The sequence below is a fragment of the Anopheles coluzzii genome, chromosome 2 (genome assembly GCF_943734685.1).
Source record: "Anopheles coluzzii chromosome 2, AcolN3, whole genome shotgun sequence".
Classification (NCBI taxonomy): Eukaryota; Metazoa; Arthropoda; class Insecta; order Diptera; family Culicidae; genus Anopheles; species Anopheles coluzzii.
The window spans coordinates 76,682,162-76,703,512 of NC_064670.1; the positions used below are offsets into that span (position 1 = coordinate 76,682,162).

Here is a 21,351-nt window from a genome sequence, read left to right on the forward strand (position 1 = left end):
CAAAAATCCAACACATGTCAACAACCCTACGCCCTTTACCAGTCTGTTAGATTGCGATTTCGTTGACGATGTTGTGTCAGCCGAAGACATGCACCTAATATACAAGGGCGTAGAGGCAAAGTTGCTACATTTGTGGATAAATGGCTTTCCTGGCGTACCTTGTTATTTGCCATGTCGCCAGTAACGTGAAGTGTCGGCGTCTGTTAAGGCTGCCCTCAGATTACCAACGGCGTCTGTTAAACTGCGCGACCTGCGATACATCCATCTCTGGAAAGCTTCCGAGTATAGGATGTTTCTGCTGGTTGCCGGTTTCGTTGTTCTGAAGGATAAGCTTTACGATGAAGCGTACCAACACTTCATGTTGTTGATGATGGCTGTGACGTTTATGTCCACCACATACCATCGCACTAAATGGGAACTGGCTGACTCATATTTGCATAGGTTTGTGGCAGCCTATGGCGATCTGTACAGCCCAGTTCTCATGAATAGCAACGTGCATAACTTGCTGCACGTTTACAATGACGTTTGCAGGTTCGATGGACTAAAAAACATATCAGCCTTCATTTTTGAGGCATTTTTGCATGACCTCAAAAAGTTGGTGCATTCTGGGAGGCACAGTCTGGTACAAGCGGTCCATCGTTTGCTGGAACTGCAACATGTCATTGTTGCCAAGCGTCAGCAAAACAAACCGGTGGGCGAACCATTGGTTCGCACGGTTGGTGTCGACACCATAACGACCGTGCGGCAGATGCGAAAAAACTTTCGCGATCAATGGTTTATGACCAACTCGGGCGAGGTGGTCCGTTACGAAACGACCACAAAAACGGTACAGGGGTACGTGTTTTTCAAACAGGTGCTTGCCTTCACGGAACCTTGCCTTTCAACGGAGGCGAATATTTACTCTGTCAACATGGTAGATTTGAATAAACTGCAACACTACGCCAGCAGTAGCCTGATGTGCAAGGTAGCTGCAGTGGAGACAGGACAGGAAGGGGTGTTAGTGTTTGTGCCGTTGACAAACACTTACATTTGCTAAGAAATAAATGTAAAAAATATGCCCCTTCCCAAAACCCTGGTTAAGTGTTTCGGATCAGGAAGGTAAATAATGAGAAATTATGTTAGGTGTGTGGCAGAATGCATTTGTTATATTCATAAATTTATAATTTCATAAATTCATAAATATAATAATTATTCAAAAAAAAAAACTAGTAAAAGTCAAAAATTAGTAAAAGAAACTTAACATGTTACTTGAACTACCTGTGCTATGAAAACCTACACTAAACTAACTTAGATTTACATTAAGTGTAGTATTTACAGAATTCGGTTTTGTAGGATAACGCAACACGCGTTTAAAGAAGTCCGCAACATTGGATGTGGAGATGGGTGCCTTCCAAGTTGCTGAGACTTTGCGGAATAGCTCGCAAACATTTGGATAGTGTGTCATCGCTACCTTTCCGTTTCGCCGAGACCACCGGCAACGCGAAATAAAACGACCGTCGAAAACAATATCCCGCAACTCCCTCAACCGTTTGGTGGGATCCGTTGCCATCACCTCGTTCTGCAACCATGCCAGGCAGTTCTTTGCATATTGGTTGTCGCTCATCTTATGCTCCATGCTTTTCAGCTCCTCCTCTGACCGTATGGGCTGCAGCGTGAAACCGTCCATTGCCGGAAGCGCCTAACCATTTGGATCGGCACATCCAATCTTCTGCAATTTATTTAAGGTTACTTCGGTAGCCATGGCGGTGTTCCGGGTGACCGTCACTTCCTTTTTCATGGTTACAATTTCCGCAGCGAGTTCGTCGAAGCGGGGGTTCATACTGGCTGACAGCTCGGTTATCACCTGCAGCACATCGGTCAAAGGAGGAGCAACGGCAGGAGCATCCGTTGCAACGACAGCAGGAACTGTTGCAGGAACTCCGGCTTTGGCAGGGACGACGATAGGGCTGCGCGGAATTTTGTTTTCGACAGTAGCGATGGTCTCGGGGAGCGAGGATCGAATGGTGGTGTTGGCGGTGATACGGACGGTGGTGTTGGCGGTGGTACGGACGGCGGTGTTGGCGGTGGTGTTGGTGGTGGTACGGACGGTGGTGTTGGCGATGGTGATGGCCGGGCGCTTACCCAAAACCTTCCGCATAGAAATTGAGAAATTGATGGAATGGCGGGGGAACTGGAGTCCTGGCCAATCGGAGCAGAAGGCCGTTGTTCTTATCGTTTTGAATACTTAGCCTGCTTGCCATCTGCCCGACCCATTTCCTCCACAGTCATCGATCGCTTCTGCATCGATCTAAACTGTACCGGAGTAAGAATAACCGCTTTTTACTCCTTCCCTATGGCATCGGTTGTTCCCGAACGGATAACGGTGTTCTTGATTATTTGTATGGTGCTCGTGGTGCCGGTTGTTCAGGTGGTAGAAGAGGTGGTGGTGGTGCTGGTGGTGGTGCTGGTGGTGGTGCGGGTGGTGGTTGCTGTGCAGGTGGTTGTGGAGGTGGCTGTGACGGTGGCGCTGGTACATCCCTGCGACAACCAATAAGCCTTACTGTACTGATGAACGGTTCCATTAGGGCGCCCTTCCGGGTTCTGAATTAGCTAGACGAAAGAGTAAATTTTAAATTAGAATCATACACATCCGTGTCCATCGCGGTCAACCGGTCAACTCGGAACAGGCATGGAACAAATTGATCGAGGCCAGGTCAATCCAGCGATCGAGTCAACCACGGCACGTAAGAATTCGAATAATAAATAAATAAACACTTACCAATGTATATATATGTATGCGCTGATTAATCTGCAAAAACTCCCTTGAAAAAATAGCACGCAAACTAGCCACTGCACACGCGCTAGTCTCGAACGGATATGAGACGGCAACAGCAATACAGCGACAATACCAATACCAGGAGTAGTGTGTGGAACGAACGAAATGAAGCGAGACGAGTAGCAGCACCATTACATGTGTGCAATACAGAAAATCCTCCTCCTTCCCATTATCATTCACAATACCTGTTTTGCGCCTTTTAAATACATGGATATATACAGCGCGCTGTAGTGTGTAACTTTATTATCATCGTTATCCACTAACACAATTATATTGCGCCAAATTTGAATAAGAAGAAAGAGATAGCCATTCGTTTGTTCGTAATTGCTCTCTCGCTCGCCGCGCCTTCAAAACTGCAATAAATACGCTGGCCAGCGTAGTTTTGGCTGACGTCTAGCGCTGTTTTTTGCTTCGGTTTAGACGCAAAAACGACGCACAGAACTACGCAGAAAACTGCTCGAATTTGCACAGCGGGTGCTTTCGGGGTGCTATAATTATAATTGCTAAACCCAGCCCGTCAAACATTCCCGCCATGCAATTGGCTGCGATTTGCGAGGGCGCGCGAGGGCTCGCACGCCATACAAGTTCACAGCCCCAGAGCCCTCGCATTAAAGAGCTTGCGAGCCTAGATGGTTTTTTCGCCCGTAGTTTTAGCAGTTATAATTAAAGCAACCCGAGATCAGCTATAACAGTGCAAATTGTCGATACTAAACGTCAAACATTGCGAGGGTTGTGAATGATATCATCTGCTCAAAATCTTATGGTGTTTTAAATAATCTTTGATTTTTATTCATGGATTATTTTTTTGCAGTAGTATTTTTCGAAAAGATCACTATTTAAAATTTTTAAAATAAAATGACAAAATTCAGGTGTTTAGTATGCTACAATTTGCACTGTTATACCTGCACTTGGGGTGCTATAATTATAACTGCTAAAACTAGGAGTGAAAAAACTACCAAGGCTCGCAAGCTTTTTAATGCGAGGGCTCTGGGGCGGTGAACTTGTATGGCGTGCGAGCCCTCGCGCGCCCTCGCAAATCGCTGTCAATTGCATGGCGGGTTATATTTTGAAAAAATCCACAAACATTGAAAAAGTGATCTTTTCGACAAATAACACCGCAACAAAAATAATTAATGAATAAGAAACAAATATTATTTATAATACCCTAAGATTTCGAGCAGATGATACCATTCGCAACCCTCACAATGTTTGACGGGTTGTATGGGAGTTCGAAAATTGCAATTAAATTATGTTTAGTGTAATATCTGAACATGTAGTAAGTCTTAAAAACTATTCTCATACCACCATAAGGTGTGTGTAAAGTTTCGTTGAAAATTATCCAGCTGTTTCGGAGGTTGCTCGCAACAAACACCGTGACACGAGATTTATATGTATAATATAATACTAGATTTATATGTACAATAATACTGTGTCCAAAAAGTAAGGTGACATTGGATATAAAATTTCGTGCGCCAAAAGTAGCCCCATGTTTTTATTTTTTGTTTGTCAATATGTATGTGTTTGACAGATCTGCCAAGTTTCAAGTCACTACATCATCCCGGCTAGGAGTGACAATTTGTTTTCGATCTGCGGCAAATGTTTTTGTCGTTATTGATCATGTCCAAGTTTGTGGAGCAGCGCGCATGCGTCAAATTTTGTTTGCGCAATGAAATAAACGCTGCGAAAACATTCCGGATGTTACAAAAAGCCTTCAGAGAAGAATCTTTGTCGAAGAAAATTGTGTGCAAATGGTACAGTGAATACAAGAATGGCCGTGAGAAGGTCGAAGAAGAGGACCGTCCGGGGAGACCTTCCACCTCGACCAACGACGCCCACGTCGTCCAAATCAAGGATTTGGTGGTCAACAATCGTCGGTTGACGATACGAGACCTATCGGAAAGTGTTGGGATTTCAAAAGGCTCGGTCAAAACCATCCTGAAAGATGTTTTGGGGTTTTTGCAGCTGGTTTTTGCACCACGATAATGCACCCTCTAATACGGCCATCATTTTGCGAGAGTTTTTCGCAAAAACTGGTACCCATATTGTTCCGCAACCGCTGTATTCACCAGATTTGGTACCAGCCAACTTCTGGCTGTTCAACAAGTTAAAACGGCCGCTTCGGGGACACCGTTTTGATACTATCGAGGAGATAGAAGCCGCAACGACGGCGGAACTAAAGGGCATTCCTGCATCGTTTTCCACCTGCTTCGAGGAGTGGGAGAAGAGGTGGAAGAGGTGCATTGCAACGGAAGGGGATTACTTCAAAGGTGATGACCTATATTTGACCGAATAAAAAAAAAACATTAAAGAAAAAATGCAAAGTCACCTTATTTTTTGGTCGCAGAATAATAATACATTGATATAGCTAGACAGGAAACGGTTTATTAGAGGAATGAACATGGTTGGTGTTTTCTGAAACTACGAAGTGCGTTTACTGTTATCATTGCAAGTTATTTTCTAAATCTAAAACAAAATGTATTACAGGATTATAGAATTGGCGATCAATAACAGTGCATTTAGGATAACATGAAATGTCTAAAAATCACATTGCTACTATGTGTACTTTGTCTAATAGATCGAAAAAAAAATTAATAGGCAATCTTCTTTTAGCGGAAAAAGAAACAGAAGAAAGATATTGGAGAAATTTATTAAAAAAATCTTTTCAACTATAAAACTTCTTTGTCGCTTAGGAATAGATTTTCGTGGTCTGATGTAAGAATTCATTCAGTTAGAAAAGGAAATTATTTAACAAGTTTTAACACCTGAGCGAGTATGATGAGTTGCAGAAAAAATATGGAAATCAGGGAAGTGGAAAAACAAGTTATTTGTCGCATACCATATGCGATGAATTTATACGAATTATTGCCGATGTGGCAGTAAAATCTATAATAATCAAGAAATTAAAGAAGCGCAATATTACAGCATGATTTAAGATTCAACTCCAGATATCTCACAAATCGATCAATTAACTTTTATCATGAGATATTAATCATCGACTGGCCAAATAGTAGAACGATTTGTTGGATTCATACCAATTGTTGGAGATTGAATATTTGAAATTTATTAGTTCGAATTCGAACTAAATTAGAGATAGGATAGGAAATGAACTCGTAAGCATAAATAACGATAACGAAATGAACTCACAAATGAAATATGTAATGAACTCATGACAATTGAATATACAGTAGCAAACGGACATTTGAACGAGTCGCACTTCTTTTCATAACCGGCACAAATTTTTCTAAATATCGGGAAAAAACAAATTGTAGAACGTAGACGAACTTTCGTGAGGTTTTCGCACACCAATCGAAGAACATGATGCTGTGAATTTAGAACAAGTTGTGTTACAGTTTTTAGATAAATTTGGAGTAGATTAAACCAGTCGAGGCTATGGATTAGTCGAGGCCAGTCCTTCGACAACGCAGCAATCATGGCAGGAAAATATAATGGACTGCAAACACGCCTTAAAAAACGTAATCCCAAAGCCTCAGAGAATTGTATTGAAGCAGTAAAGTAATTTATGTTCATTCAAAATTTATACACATTATTTTCTTCGTCTACACACCGTTGGAAGAGTTTACAAGAAAAATTAAACATTCTCAAAAACCATCAAATTCATTTAAAACGCATTTGCGACACAAGATGGTCGGCTATAGCGGACGCAATAAACGCTTTTTATCGTGGGTATAATAAGATAAAAGAGGCAGAAAAACAAGTAACGAAATTGGAGGCTAAGTCATTGTTGCAAAAAGTGCAAGTATGATACTGCATTGCTAACAATAACATGTCATTCAATTCTTCAACGCATAAATGTTACAGCTAAATCGTTACAATCACCAACGTGTGAAGTTTTAACTGGTTCTAAATTGCTGGTATCGTTATCAAAAATTTATAGACGAATATAGACATGATTACGAAAAAGTTGTGCAAAACTCAACAGAACTTTGTGGTTTATCATTTGAAACGATGCATCTAAATGAAAAGAGGAAACAAAATCAGTTAGCAAGTGAAAATGAAACCGAACGTACACTGAAGGATAAATTTAGAATCAATACTTTCTTCATGATTTGTTAAATCAGACCTAATGATAAGAGCTAAAAAATATGAATCGGTGTTAGAGCCTTTCGGTGTACTATTTGATCGGAGTGTAATGTTCGGTTCCTACGCGACGGGTAGATCAACAGTGTTGTAGTTTTAAACATCACTCACTTCTTCTTCTTCTTTGGCTCAACAACCGATGTTGGTCAAGGCCTGCCTGTACCCACTTGTGGGCTTTGGCTTTCAGTGACTAATTGATTCCCCCCCATAGCAGGATAGTCAGTCCTACGTATGGCGGCGCGGTCTTTTGGGGATTGAACCCATGACGGGTATGTTGTTAAGTCGTACGAGTTGACGACTGTACTACGAGACCGGCATAATGTGTATAAACATCACTCACTAGTACATTTAATTAGAACAAGGCGGAGTTTCGGATGATCATTGGGAGCCATCGGCGTTCCAGGTAACGAGTGGACACAATGAATGAATTTAACACATTTGTGTTGTTTGTGCGAATTACGATAAGATCTAAACGGCTCCACTGAACCGTGTCACTGTGCGTACTGTGCGTAACTGAGCAGTACTCGGTCTTATCTTACATCTTTATTTATACGAGTTACGAGTATAGTTAGATTTGGTTTACTTTCATTTTCTGTTTGGTGTCAATTATGCTGAAGATCAGTTTTTGAGTTAACATATGGGTGCGCTTTAGACATGGGCAAAATGATTCTTTGCGACGATTCGAGCGAGCTGGCTCTTTTGCTTACTGCGAATCACGAGCGAGTGGTGATTTGTCCGCTCGCGCTAGCCATACCTTTAATTGGACAGGAGATATAGGTTATATTTTTCGTGAGGTATTGCTTAATTAATGCAGTTTGTTCTCGAATAATAGAGTATACAGTTAATGGTGAGAAAAAATCAATACACAAAAATACACATTTTTTACATCTTCGATGGGAACGAATGATACACAAATCATTATTATAGTGAGTCTTTAAGCAATAAGGCAAAGCTGTCCTCCTGTATAAAAAAAAACATAGCGTACGGCAATTGGAATACTTTTTTTTCTATTACAAAACAATTGATATTCTTTATCGTAATCACTGGTTTTGTGCAGCGAATACAACGAAGAAATTCAAACTAGGTAATATGTATTATAACCACTATAAATCCGATTTGTGTATGTCGAAATATACCTTGCTTTTTAAGAACCAGCTGTTTATCAGCGACTCTACAACCTAGCTCGCGAGTGCACTGTCTATCAAAAATACGCAGTGAGAAGAACAGGGTAGCTCGCGAGCGCACTGCCTATCCAAAATCCGTGCAGAAAAAAACTGCCTAGCTCGCGAGCGCACTGCCTATCCAAAATCCATGCAAAAAAAAAAAACAGGGTAGCTCGCGAGCGCACTGCCTATCCAAAATCCATGCAGAAAAAAAACAGGGTAGCTCGCGAGCGCACTGCCTATCCAAAATCCGTGCAGAAAAAAACAGGGTAGCTCGCGAGCGTACTGCCTATCCAAAATCCATGCAGAAAAAAAACAGGGTAGCTCGCGAGCGCCCTGCCCATCCAAAATACGTAGCGAGAAGATCAGGGTAGCTCGCGAGCGCCCCTTCTCTTCTCACTACGTATTTTGTCCAGGCAGCGCGCTCGCGAGCTAGCTTGATCCTCTCACTATGCATATTGGCGCTCGCGAGCTGGGCTGTTTTTTTATGAATGGATTTTGGGCCAACCGGTCGCTCACGAGCTACCCTGTTCTTCTCGCTACGTATTTTGGATGGGCAGCGCGCTCGCGAGCTACCCTGTTTTTTTCTGCATGGATTTTGGATAGGCAGTGCGCTCACGAGCTAGGCAGTTTTTTTCTGCACGGATTTTGGATAGGCAGTGCGCTCGCGAGCTACCCTGTTTTTTTCTGCATGGAGTTTGGATAGGCAGTGCGCTCGCGAGCTACCCTGATCTTCTCGCTACGTATTTTGGACAAGCAGTGCGCTTGCAAGCAAGACTGTTTTTTTCTGTGTGTTTTGCACATACGATGCGCTCGCGCTCTACGATGTTTTATACGTGTGTTTGGAATAGCCAGTGTGGGTCGACGACAGTAGCTTGTGATGTTTTTTTTTGTTTAATAAAAACGTTAATTTGAGTTTTAGTTTTAACCGCAATAAAAATATTTGAGTTTTTTACATGCGGCTATTTACATTCCGTATAAGCCCAACAGTATTATAGATTTAGATTTTTTGTTTCTCGGGGCAACTAGTTTCAAACGAGCTTTTTTATATTTTTATATGCGAGCGGGCGAATCATATTTTTCTGGAATGAAGAGCGGCGAGCGCCCGCTCACTAATGGGAGCGAGCGAACCTTATGATTCCCGCTCTTCTTGCCCATGTCTAGTGCGCTTATTCTGTAAGGTCAGTTCTGGGGTTTTGTGCTTATGCGGTGTTTTGTTTCTACGCTTGCGGGTAACGGTTCTATTTATACACACGAAGGTACGGTATCTCCTATTTCATTATATATGACTTGATGGTTGTTATTATGCAATGTTATGGTTTTACGTTCCAAGTGCGTTCTAACGGGTTTTGTGCTGAGTAATGTTTTTCTAAACTTTGAAAGTTAGTGTGTGGCTTGCATGTTTTTAAGTGTTTTTGGATAGGAGTTTTTCTGCTGATTTACATTTCCTGACTGAAGGTTGTTATTGTGTGTTGTGTGTTGACAATTTCTGTTATTTGAGTGTAATGAGAGTTATGTAAACTGACTATAACATATGCATGATACAGGAGTTTGAGCAATTAAAACAGATCAGAAGCATTAGCAGTATTAAAAAATATATATAATGATGATATTTAGGTTCAAATAGTTGATGATGAATTAGACCAGAGCAGAAGAAATGTATAAAATAACAAAAAATATGTCATGCACTTTCCCGAATATCTAAGTATTTTTTTAAAATTTTCTTGACTAATCCAGGTTTTTTTGATATCTAATGCATTCCGCAGAAAGATCCTTTTCAACATTGAACCGAATTAAGTCTGATTGGAGAAACTCATTAGGAGAAGGCAAATTGAACATTTTTGCAGTTTCATATGTAGAGCAGGTTTTGTTGAACCATCTTGTTATGGACAAAATTATACAAGGATTTGTTATTAGTAAAGTAAGACATAAAAATATTTAGCTGAAAAATTCATTATTTTGTTAAATGTGTCAACATTTTTCCAAAATCCTTACGATTTGAAAACGAAACTCATTTTTCTGTTAACGTTCTAAATGACCACATAACCACGCAATTACTAGTTTTTCAACATAACTGTTATGAAATGTTATTGTTGTACTAAAATTACTTGCCTTTTGTTTTATGCATTTTGAAATGCTTTGTACCATAGTGCCATTATGGGTACACAAAACAGGCATGTTCCTATAGTGGTTATAGTAATAAAATCGATAAAACTAGGTCATTTTAGATTCTTTCAAGGATAGTTTTGACATGTTGTACTGTTTTGTTACAGGAATGAGTTTTATGTAGAAAATTTACCAAAAAAAAGCCAAAATTCGCTTTTTTGGCTAAATGAAAAATTTACTTCAAATTAAGCACACTCTTCTGAGTGTGGGTTGACGACAGGTGTGATGCAGTACTTTAGTCAATAGTTTAATCGATCAAATTTATACATTTTTTAAGATCAAATTACGCAAGAAAACAATATTATGGCAGTAATCCTTGCTATTCACACAAAAACAGCTTCGAAACTAAGTTTCATTGATATACCTATTATAAAAATATTATACTGTTCTTCAGTCCGTTCCATCCTGGAATTTGCCAGTGTAGTTTGGTGTCCCCATCCGATTACATATTACCCATCAGATTACAGATAGATAAAATTGAAATTCAGAAAAAAATCACACGTGTTATGTTTCATCGTCTTCCCTGTTATGTTTCAAATTCCACGTCCTTCGGTTAATTTTCGCTGTTTATTATTTGGCTTAGAGACTTTCCAGCATAGGAAAACTACTGCTCAGATAACTTTTATGCACAAATTATTAATTGGAAATGTTGATGCACCTGACAATTTAAATTTTATTTGCTTTTCTACTCCCTCTAGAGGTCTTAGAAGTAGAGAGCTACTAAGAAGCTCTTTTAGATCGACTGGTTTAGGCGCCACTACTCGAACCGATTGCTGATAACCCTAACCTATTATAAACATCAGATTTCAATCAATCCGTTAGTCAGCTGTATATTCAAATTAGTTCTAGGGCCATACTTTAAACATGTACACTGTAAGCATTTTGTTATTTGAGCATACTGCCCGATAACTTTGATTAAATATATATATATATAAATAAATGCGAATCTCGTTATGGCGACAAACGAGTGCGCCCTCGGTGCCCAAACGAGGCCGTCCACCAGGATTTTTAAAAGACCACCCACTCCTTGGTGGAACGCGGATTGTAAAGCGGCATTCTCAGCGAAGCGGAAGGCTTTTGCCAGGTTAAGTAACACCGGTTCCATGGATCTATACATCCATTATAGAGGCCTGGAACGTAGGTGTAAAAACTTGCTTAAAGCAAAAAAAAAAGGTCATACTGGCCGAGGTATATGAAAAAACTCAAGCATTCCACTTCGCTGTCTGAGCTTCAGAGCATGGCGAAACAGCAAAACAACAAACGAGAGTGAAAGGGTTTCTGGGGCATGGCTAGAGTCATTTGCAACAAAAGTCTGCCCTGATTTCGCTCAAGTACATCCTTTTAAACAACCCGCTGCGCAAAGCGATCGAAAAAATTTCAACCTCTCGCTCAATGTAGCTAGAGAGCAAGAACCAATAATGATAAGCGAGATGAAAGGATGGGGAAGAGGGAAGGAGGGGAGAAAGAGAACATGGGTGTGAACCATTTTTCGGCCACTATCTTTTTTGCGCCAACACAGTCGCGTACCGGAGCTTTTTCGTCAGAAAGAGATAAACACATACAGGGCGCTCTCTCGAACGCTCGTAAACGCTTCAATCGATCAAGAGCTTCGATCGGTTCTTCGGACGTTTCTGCTCGCTTTTTCGATCGGTTTCGGCGAAAAGCGAACTAGAAGCCGAATTCAAAAACTGCTCGATTTTGTTGTGCGGGAGTGTGCACATGAGAGTGATCCACCCATGGATCCACCGTTCACGATGGTTGAGCTATCGCTTGCTCTGCATTCCAGCAAAAAAAAAAATCCCAAGGACTGGATCAGATTAGGAATAAATTGCTCCTTAATCTGCAGGTCCTGGCGAGGAAACGGCTGTTATGATTATTCAACATTATGTTGGAGCTTAACACCGTCCCGTTGGAGTGGAGAGAAGTGAAAGTAGTCACCCTTTTGAAACCTGGTAAACCGGCATCAGAATACAACTCATATCGACCCATAGCAAAGTTATCTTGTCTGCGAAAATTATTTGAGAAAATGATTTATTTTAGACTGGACAATTGGCTTGAATCCAAAGGCTTCATGTCAAGCACCCAATTTGGCTTTCGCAAAGGCAAGGGTACCAACGATTGCTTGGCGCTGCTAGTGTCCGGAATCGAGATTGCTCATTCTCGTAAATAAATGATGGCATCTATATTTCTTGACATCAAGGGGGTTTTTTACTCAGGATCAATCGATGTTCTGTGTCAAAAGTTAGAATCTGCGGGCTTAATCCCAAAACAGAATAACGTCTTATTCAACCTCCTTTCGGAAAAGGCAATGAATTTCGACAATGGTCACATGAAAATTCGGAGAATCAGTTACTACCCGACCGACAAAGAGAACGAAATTTTCAGGCGAGGGCAAGGTGGATTTAAGAAGATCAGGTGGTGGAATATGGAGCATTTTGCCGTTTTGCGAGTTGACGTAAGGTCCCCAGATTTTGAGTTTGTTTACGTTGGGATTTGTTAACATTTGTTTTTGCAGTTGTTCCAGTTTTCATCGCAGGAAGCTTATTAAAGTTAAAAGTGTTTTCATCATGCCTTGTAGCTGTTCAGAGATTTGTTGCAATAATGGCTCGTCTAAGGCCAAAAAGTTTGGGTTAAACATCAAATTTCATAAATTTCCTCCCGGTGAAGATTTAAGAACAAAGTGGATACAGTTTTTCGGACGCGAATCGGATTGGGAACCTTGTAACCGAACTGTGATTTGTTCGCTTAAGTTTAATGTGGAAGATTACCAAATGTTACCTCGCAATTATACAGAACCAAACCCTTATAGATTTTATCTACATGGTAGGTTCAGAGAAGTAATAGTAGAAAGTGTTTCGTCGCGAATAGTTTTCGGATAAAGTTTCCTTTTCTTTCTTTGGTTTTTGCTGCTAATAATTACCGAAGCCGTTGTAAGAAATTGCTGGTGATGAAGAGAGAGAAAAAGCCTTTTCGCTCTCTATTTATTAATTGAAGATCGATAGAGATGTGTACATGAACGGGCACGGATGTGATCCGATCCGCAGTTCAAATCTGCACGATTCGCGCAGCTGCTCGAACATCCTCCCCACCTTGACGAATGTCAACAAAAAGTTGTTTCCTACATTACACGGGGTTTTCGCTATCAGTGCTGAGCGGTAAAACGCATATTTTCGTGATCGGTCGCGTAATTATTCCCTTAGCTGTCTTGAGCGTAACGACGCGTACTATCTTGTCTTCACCGGGATGGATTTCAACGATACGCGCGAGAGGCCAACGAGTGGTGGGTAACGATTCGTCCATGAGGATCACTAACCTGCCGGGAAGTATGTTGCTGTTGTTGCTGCCACCACTTGCATAACTTTTTTGCATTTCTTGTAGATACTCAGAGGCCCAATGCTTCCAAAAACGCTGAACTAAAAGCTGCCACTTCTGAAGATCATCTAGCGTGCAGGATTTCAGCTGGGTGTAGTCCGGTTCAGGCACGGCGAACATCGATGTGCCAATAAGGAAGTGTGCCGGTGTGAGTGCAGCTAGCTCGTTGGGATCGTCGGACAAAGGCAACAGCGGACGGGAATTCATCGCTGCCTCGATTTGGTGGAGCACAGTGCAGTAGCCTTCGTACGACAGCCGAGTATTGCCCAGGTGACGATAGAGGTGTCGCTTCGCTGTCTTTACTGCGGCTTCCCATAATCCGCCGAAGTGTGGAGCCTTTGGTGGGTTGAAATGCCAAGTGATTCCCCGGTCAGCGCATCTGGTAGCCACGGTGTTGCGGTGTTGTTCGTCGTTGAACAGCTCAAAAAGCTCCTTCAGTTCACGTTCTGCGCCTTCGAAGTTTTTCCCATTATCAGAATGGATGTGGGCTGGCAATCCGCGTCGTGATGTGAATCGGCGTAGCGCTGCTAAGAATCCCGCCGTTGTGAGGTCTCCTACGAGTTCCAAATGCACAGCTTTCGTAGCGAAACACACGAAAACGCACAGATAGCTCTTAGTAGCTGCTGCCTTCCGGTGCGCTGGCTTCAAATAGAATGGACCGGCGTAGTCCACTCCGGTTACAGAAAACGGTCGGCTCGGTGTGATGCGGGATGGTGGAAGCTGGCCAACCGGCTGCCGTGCGAGTGCGGGATCTTGCCGAACACAGCGGAAGCAGTTCCTTGCAATGCTTTTTACCAAGCGACGTCCATCCAGTGGCCAATACAGCTCTCTAATGCGGGATAGCAATAGCTTTCCACTAGCATGTTTCATCTCTTCATGATAATCTTCCGCAAGTAGACGAGTGAATTTGTGGTTCTTCGGTAGAACAGCTGGATGCTTGGACTGATACGGTAGCTGCGACAAGTTCAATCTTCCTCCCACCCGTATTACTTCTTCTGTATCCAGGAATGGGGTAAGTTTTCGTAAAGGTGATTGTTTCATCAATGCTTCTCCCTTTTTTAGCTGCTTGATTTCCGCGGAAAATGCATCTTGCTGGGCTAGTCTGCAAAGCACAGTTTTTGCAGCATCCACGTACTTGGGCGTGATCGTCTTGGATGCGTTGGTGTGCGGTATCGGTCGCTGGGATCGCGCCTTCTGCTTGGTGTTGCGCACAAACCGTATGCAGTATGCAATGATGCGTACCATTCTGGTGAAGGATGAAGAAATGCCAAACCATGGATGAGTTGGTGTACAAACTAAAGCGGCACTCACCTGGCGTGTTTCTAGGTCCGCCTCATCGCTTGGTTCTGGATCTGAGCTGGGCCAATGGGACGAAGGTTGCACAAGCCAATCTGGACCGTTATTCCAAAGCTGATTCTGCGTGAAGTGGGCTGCCGACATGCCTCGGGAAACCAAGTCAGCAGGATTGGATGTGCCAGGAACGTGCCTCCATTGCCTTGGATGAGAGTAGTGTTGCACCTCAGCTACTCGATTTGCCACGAACGTCTTCCAGGAGTTGGGAGGTGACGCAATCCATTTTAGCGTCACTGTTGAGTCGGACCAGAAAAACGATTCGGCGCACACGATCTGCATTGCCTCCTTGACGCGATGATGCAGATGGGCGCCCAGGACAGCTGCGCTTAGTTCAAGCCTCGGCAACGTGACGCGCTTCAGTGGTGCCACTCGAGACTTCGAAGCTAATAGGCTGATGCGGACTTCTCCCGCCGCGTTTTCACAACGAGCGTAGACACATGCTCCGTAGGCGGCCTCCGAAGCATCGGTAAATGTGTGGAATTCTACTGTTGCATCTGGTAAGAGAGCGTAACGGTTAGTCCTGTACTCGGATAACATTTTCCAGTCGCTCTGAATCGCCTTCCATTTTTTACAGATGTGATTAGGAACAGGTTCATCCCAGCCGGATTTGAGTAGCCATAGCTCCTGCATCAGCATCTTAGCACGCACGATCACCGGTGCTATCAATCCGAGCGGATCGTACATTTTGGCAATGCTCGACAAAATAGATCGCTTGGTCGACGTGGCTTCATCAGCCTTAGTGTTGGATTCAAAACACAGCTCATCCGATTCAGGCTTCCACGAGATGCCGAGTGCCTTGACCGTCTCGTTGGGTATAAAATGCAGTGATGAGTGTGTGCCGATATACTCGGTGCTTAAGCCGGAGAGTACGCTCAGATTGTTTGAGGACCACTTGCGCAACTCAAACCCACCTTTGGCAAGTAGCGCTGATAACTCCTTACGCAGCTGAACAGCTTCGCGAACGTTATTGGCACCACCAATGAAGTCGTCCACGTAAAAGTTTCGTTTCAGGGCTGCAGGTGCAAGCGCATACTCAGTCCCTTCATCATCTGCTAGTTGGATAAGTGTGCGTGTAGCCAGAAACGAGGAAGGTGCTAGTCCGTATGTAACGGTGTTGAGCTCATATACTTGGATCGGAGCTTGCGGCGAAAATCGAAAGAATATGCGCACCAATCGACGATCATCAGAATGCAGCAATATTTGTCGGTACATTTTAGCTATATCTCCCACAAGTGCTATTTGGTAGGTGCGGAATCGCAACACAATATCAAGCAGCTCGTCCTGCACGATTGGACCAACACATAGAATGTCATTCAAGGAATAACCGGTGCTTGTTTTTGCAGATCCGTCGAACACGACCCTTACTTTCGTGGTGGTACTGGAGGCTTTAAATACGGGATGGTGCGGTAGGTAGTACGCCCGTTCATCCCCACTATCTTTGTTCATGAGCGACATGTGCCCCAGCTCCAAATACTCCTTCATGAAGGCATGATAGTCTTCCTTGAGCTGTGGGTTGCGTTCTAGCCTCCTCTCCAGCAGCTCGAAGCGTCTCAAAGCGGTAGTTTTAGACAGGCCAAGCTTTTCCGTGAAGTCGGTCTGTTTGGGCAATCGTACAATATAGCGACCCGACTCGTCGCGCTGAGTGGTTTCTTTATACAATGTTTCGCATCGCCGCTCATCAGGTGAGTACGAATCATTGACGCTTAACTCTTCCAGCTTCCAAAAGCGTTCGAGAGACTCCTCCAGGGATGCCATGCAGACGATTGTGGACGCGGCGGTGCAATCGGTCGGAGATGCAGGATTCTGAGGAGAGGTGGGACCAATCATGACCCACCCAAACACGCTGTTCAGCATAGTTGGAAGGTTCGGAGCAAGCTCGTGCGATTTTACGCTCGTAAAGAAGGAAGCGTAATGACGGGCACCAAGGATGAGATCAATCGGGGCTGATTTATCGAACTGCGGGTCAGCCAAAACAAATTCCGAAGGAATGTTCCAGCCGCGAGTGGAAACATCATGCGCCGGCAGATCAGCGATCACCCTGTCTACTACCAGAAAATCGACATCCAAGTCAAAATGTTCAACACGTGAAGCAATTTGAGCTCGAACCGACCTCCTCACCGTTCTGGTGGATAGTCCTGCTCCTTTGAGGGTTATGTTAACCGTGCTACCTTTCAAAGCCAACCTCTGAGCAAGGCGATTGCTCATCAAATTGGGCTGTGATGCGCTGTCTAAGAGTGCACGCACAGGATGCAGGATGCCGTGTGCATCGGTTACATTTAGAAGTGCAGTTTGTAATAATATTTGTGAAGGTGATTGTTTTATTGCAGCTGCGTAGCTGCGTTGTATGCTAGCCGTGTGATCATCAGTGGCGTGTGTTGTGTGTGAAAGTTCATCTTGCGCAGCTAGCATTGGAAATGTAGTGGAAGATGTGCTGGGAGTGCTTTCAGTGTGAATCATTGTGTGATGCGCCAAGTTGCAATGACGACACTTGTACTGTGACGAGCAATCGCGGGCACGGTGATTGTCTCGCAGACAATTCAAACACAAGCGGGCATCAAGTACCTTACGGTACCGCTGGGCAGGATTCATGGCATTAAATCGCTGGCATTTTGTTATGGTGTGCGGCATATTGCACAACGGGCATTTATTAACATCGCGGTCAGTGGTAGCAAAACTAGCAGTGCGCGGAAAAATGGTGCGTCTTGGTGGTATCGGTGTTTCTATAGGTGATGGTTCGGGTTTGTTTACTAATAGCGTCTCGAGTACGCGCATACGGCGGTGTAAAAAGGCAATCAACGAATCGTAGCTCGGATTGTCATTGGTCGAAGCAAATTCTTCCCAATCGCGCAATGTGTTAGAGGGCAATTTTGTGCAAAGTAAATGCTCTAATATGCTGCTCCAGCCGTCAGTTTTCTCTCCCAAGTGATTTAGGGTTTTTTTGTGACGCTCGAACTCGTCCACTAACTGGTGCAGGGTTGTCGCACTTTCCCTCTTCGCTGGTGTGATGCCGAACATCGCTTGCAAGTGGCGTTTTTTCAGCAGATATTCATTCGAATATCGCTCAGCGAGTGTTTTCCAAGCTAATTCATAGCTGGAGGCGCTTATTGTAATGGCTTCGATCACTTGCGCTGCTTCACCTTTTAGGGCTGCGCGTAGATAATGGAATTTTTGTATTGGCGGCAAATCAACATTATCGTGAATCAAACACTCAAAGGTATCCCTAAAGGTCAGCCATTGCATATAATCGCCGTCAAACTCCGGCAGAGCGATGGTGGGCAGTTTTATGCCTTGTAGCGGGTTCCTACCGGCTCCTTGCTGCGACACTTCGCTGCGCGGAATTTCTCTATATTTCGCTTTCAATGCCGATTGAACGCGAATCAAGCGCCGTTCAAAATCCTCCCTAAGGGCGGCATTATGTGTCATCTCTTCAGCAGTGGTTGCACTGTCCTCCAGCTGCTGTTGAAGGTTCTCCAAATCCTTGCATATTTGGTCAAATTTGGCCATACGAGTTTCCACCTCGATAGAATCCCTATCGGGCTGGTAGTTTTGAAGAAACTCTTCGTAACGGGCCAAAATGGCAATTAAAATCGTTCGTCTCGACGACAAAATAAGCGGTTGAGCTGGCATCTTACTAAAACTGCGATTATCGTGTACGCGAGTGTAGTGTAAAGTGCAGTGTAACGGTCGGGCAGTGAAAGGCAAAGGTGTTTAGCACTTTATCGAAAAAATTGCGAATATTCAGGCTATCGGCACAATCCTGGTCACGGCACCATTGTTTCGTCGCGAATAATTTTCGGATAAAGTTTCCTTTTCTTTCTTTGGTTTTTGCTGCTAATAATTACCGAAGCCGTTGTAAGAAATTGCTGGTGATGAAGAGAGAGAAAAAGCCTTTTCGCTCTCTATTTATTAATTGAAGATCGATAGAGATGTGTACATGAACGGGCACGGATGTGATCCGATCCGCAGTTCAAATCTGCACGATTCGCGTAGCTGCTCGAACAGAAAGTTTAGTTTGATTAAACAATAAATGTAAAACACATATAATAATTGACTCAACATTGGATTCGCAATGTGTTTTCCTGTGTAATCGAGAGTGTTAGTGTTGTAGAGCTGAGTTAAAATATGTTCTTTGTCGGTAGTAAATGTATGTTTTGAGTAAAAAAAACAGGAAAAAACAACATACATGATTTGGCCGGTTAAAAATAACAAAGTCTAAAATGTAGTCAACTTTATCGAATCTGAACGACACGAAGGCGTCGGAGGATACCGCTATGAAAAAAGGACGTTGATTGCTCTAAACAATTTTTGCATTAATTGCAAAACTGTTGAAATGATAAAAACATGTTTGATTTATTTAAACTTATATTTCGGTGGTTCTGTCCAAAACGAGCATTTCAACTACTGAAAGATAATTAAGGGAAAATGAACAAAATACAGATATTTGTGTTGAAGAAAGTAGTAATGAAAATGTTACCCAAATAGTACCACTGAATAATTTAGAAAGTCTCATGATAGTTGTTGGATCGACCGATTTAGTAGATGCAGGAAAATCGCAGGAATCATTACAGGTATTACGTAAGGCAAACCATGTACTGAAAGAAAAACTGAACGATTCTTATAAAGAGCTAAATACTTTGAAAATCGAAAACGAAAACATCAAAGAAGAAGCTTGAAAAAACAAAAGAAGAAGTATAGAACCGGTAGAGTTCGTTGCCAAAATAAAAACTATTTTCATAGGGACTCTTTCCAAAAATCAGATAGACCTGATTATGAAGGAAAAGAAGCGTGTGCAATAGACAATTGAGGAAATAAGCTCTGCACTGACATTGCGATATTTCGGAAAACGAGCCTATAGGTACATAGCAACCCTACTAGCAAAGAAAATGTAAAAGTGTGCGACTTTCAGGCGAGGGACATGTAGAAGCAGGGGGAGACGATTGGAGAGCGTGTTTTTCTTTCTACACAGTTTTTGCACTCATACAATTACACAAGTGTGGATGTGTGCGTTCACTTTCAGCCAGCGCGCTCACCCAAGTAGCAGAGCTGAAGTTGTTAAGAGATTTTGCTGTGAGCCAAACCGAGAGACCCCGTCTTCTCTTTCTAGACTTTGGAAAGTTTACCGTCGCGCGTGTAAAGGTATGTGCGTGTGACGAAAAATGATAGATGAAAAACGCTTGGAGCGGGGTCTGAAGTCTTTCATTCGAAACACACACATATACATATGCCAATGGATTGCGCTGGACCGAGTCTACCCATCTCTCTTTATCTACCATGATTTTTTTGCTATTGCACTCATCCGGGTGTTTAGCATCTTCAGTTTGTCCAGAACATTCGTTGTGAGAGGATGTGCCGGAGTAATGTGTTATTTCTTGTGTCCCCCTACTATCCTTGTTTACATTTTGCGCAGTGTTGCTTGATGAGGTAAATTTAATCTCATGAGTAGTGCTGGGTAAAGTAGCACAATTCAGTGTGCTGTGCGCCCTTTTCCCTAAGTGTGCTGTGCGCACTGTGCGTTCTTCGAACCAGTGCGGAAGTGCTAGCACAGTGATAGCACAGTGCTAGCACTTTCGCACAGTGCGGCTGTGCTAGCACAGTGCTAGCACTTTCCCAACGGAACAAAAGTAGAAAGCTTGGAGCGCTCGAGTATATTCTCTCAGAACTGAGTATTCGCAGTTCAACCCGTGTAGTGAGAATGTATGTGTTAATGTGCAGCGAAATTTGTCTCTGTATCTCACTCCCCCACCCCCAAAAACCCACATTCACTCTCCGCGCACTCTTAAGGCCGGGCTACATTGATCGTACTCCTGAGTGTAATTCTTTTGAACGCGTACGCCATCTAGCGGCGGTGGGTCGAAGCTAGAGGCTGGTATAATTTATCTGTCAAAAAGCGTTTTGGGTCGAGGAGCCTATAATTTTGATCACAAACCAGTAAACAAACAGCTCGGTGAGTATGTTCGATATTTTGTCGTGTATGTTTTTTTGAAAATATGTGGTAATTTAACATACATATTGTATTTCTAGCCATGGAACAAGCAGGAAGCAGTCGACGCAATGAAAAAATAGTAAGTACAACTGTTTTTAACGAAAATTGTGTGTGTGTGTGTGAACTGTTGTCTGTGAATCGCCGGCTCGGCTCGGGGCCGCAATTGTGCTGAACATTTTATTGAAAAATGTAGTGTTTGTAGGTTTCACAAGTGCTTAAATAATTTGTTGTAGGGTTTGTCCATCTATTTCATCATTTAAACTACATTGCAGAGTGTGTGAAACTGGTTGTTCGTTTTGGTATTGTAGCGGTTTTTAGTATAGAGCGTGTTTTTTTATTCATGAGGAACGGCTTTGTCGTATTGCTTGGTAGAACGTTTTTTGTATAAAATTGTAAGCAAA

General features: G+C 42.9%; 2 protein-coding genes across 2 annotated transcripts; one reads left to right on the forward strand and one right to left on the reverse strand.

Annotated features, from left to right (window-relative positions):
• The first annotated feature begins 289 nt into the window (after positions 1-289).
• On the forward strand, positions 290-2,589 carry LOC125908370 (heterogeneous nuclear ribonucleoproteins A2/B1-like). The gene is made up of 4 exons (XM_049611089.1): positions 290-441; positions 532-996; positions 1,975-2,102; positions 2,408-2,589. Exons 1-4 carry the CDS (start codon positions 290-292, stop codon positions 2,587-2,589), a joined length of 927 nt encoding a protein of 308 aa, XP_049467046.1.
• Positions 2,590-13,365: 10,776 nt separating this feature from the next.
• On the reverse strand, positions 13,366-18,594 carry LOC120956146 (uncharacterized). Its single transcript, XM_049611090.1, has 2 exons — positions 18,273-18,594; positions 13,366-17,012 (listed from the first exon to the last, which is right to left on the reverse strand). The coding sequence occupies exons 1-2, from the start codon at positions 18,592-18,594 to the stop codon at positions 13,366-13,368; spliced, it is 3,969 nt and encodes a 1,322-aa protein (XP_049467047.1).
• Between the last annotated feature and the right edge of the window lie 2,757 nt (positions 18,595-21,351).

Coding starts and splice junctions, on each gene's coding strand:
- LOC125908370 (XM_049611089.1), top strand. CDS start 290: ATGTTTCTGCTGGTTGCCGGTTTCGTTGTTCTGAAGGATAAGCTTTAC. Junction 442..531: donor GCTGACTCATATTTGCATAG/GTTTGTGGCAGC, acceptor TGACGTTTGCAG/GTTCGATGGACTAAAAAACA. Junction 2,103..2,407: donor GGACGGTGGTGTTGGCGATG/GTGATGGCCGGG, acceptor CCGGTTGTTCAG/GTGGTAGAAGAGGTGGTGGT.
- LOC120956146 (XM_049611090.1), bottom strand. CDS start 18,594: ATGCCAGCTCAACCGCTTATTTTGTCGTCGAGACGAACGATTTTAATT. Junction 17,013..18,272: donor AGTGTCGCAGCAAGGAGCCG/GTAGGAACCCGC, acceptor ATTTTCTGGTAG/TAGACAGGGTGATCGCTGAT.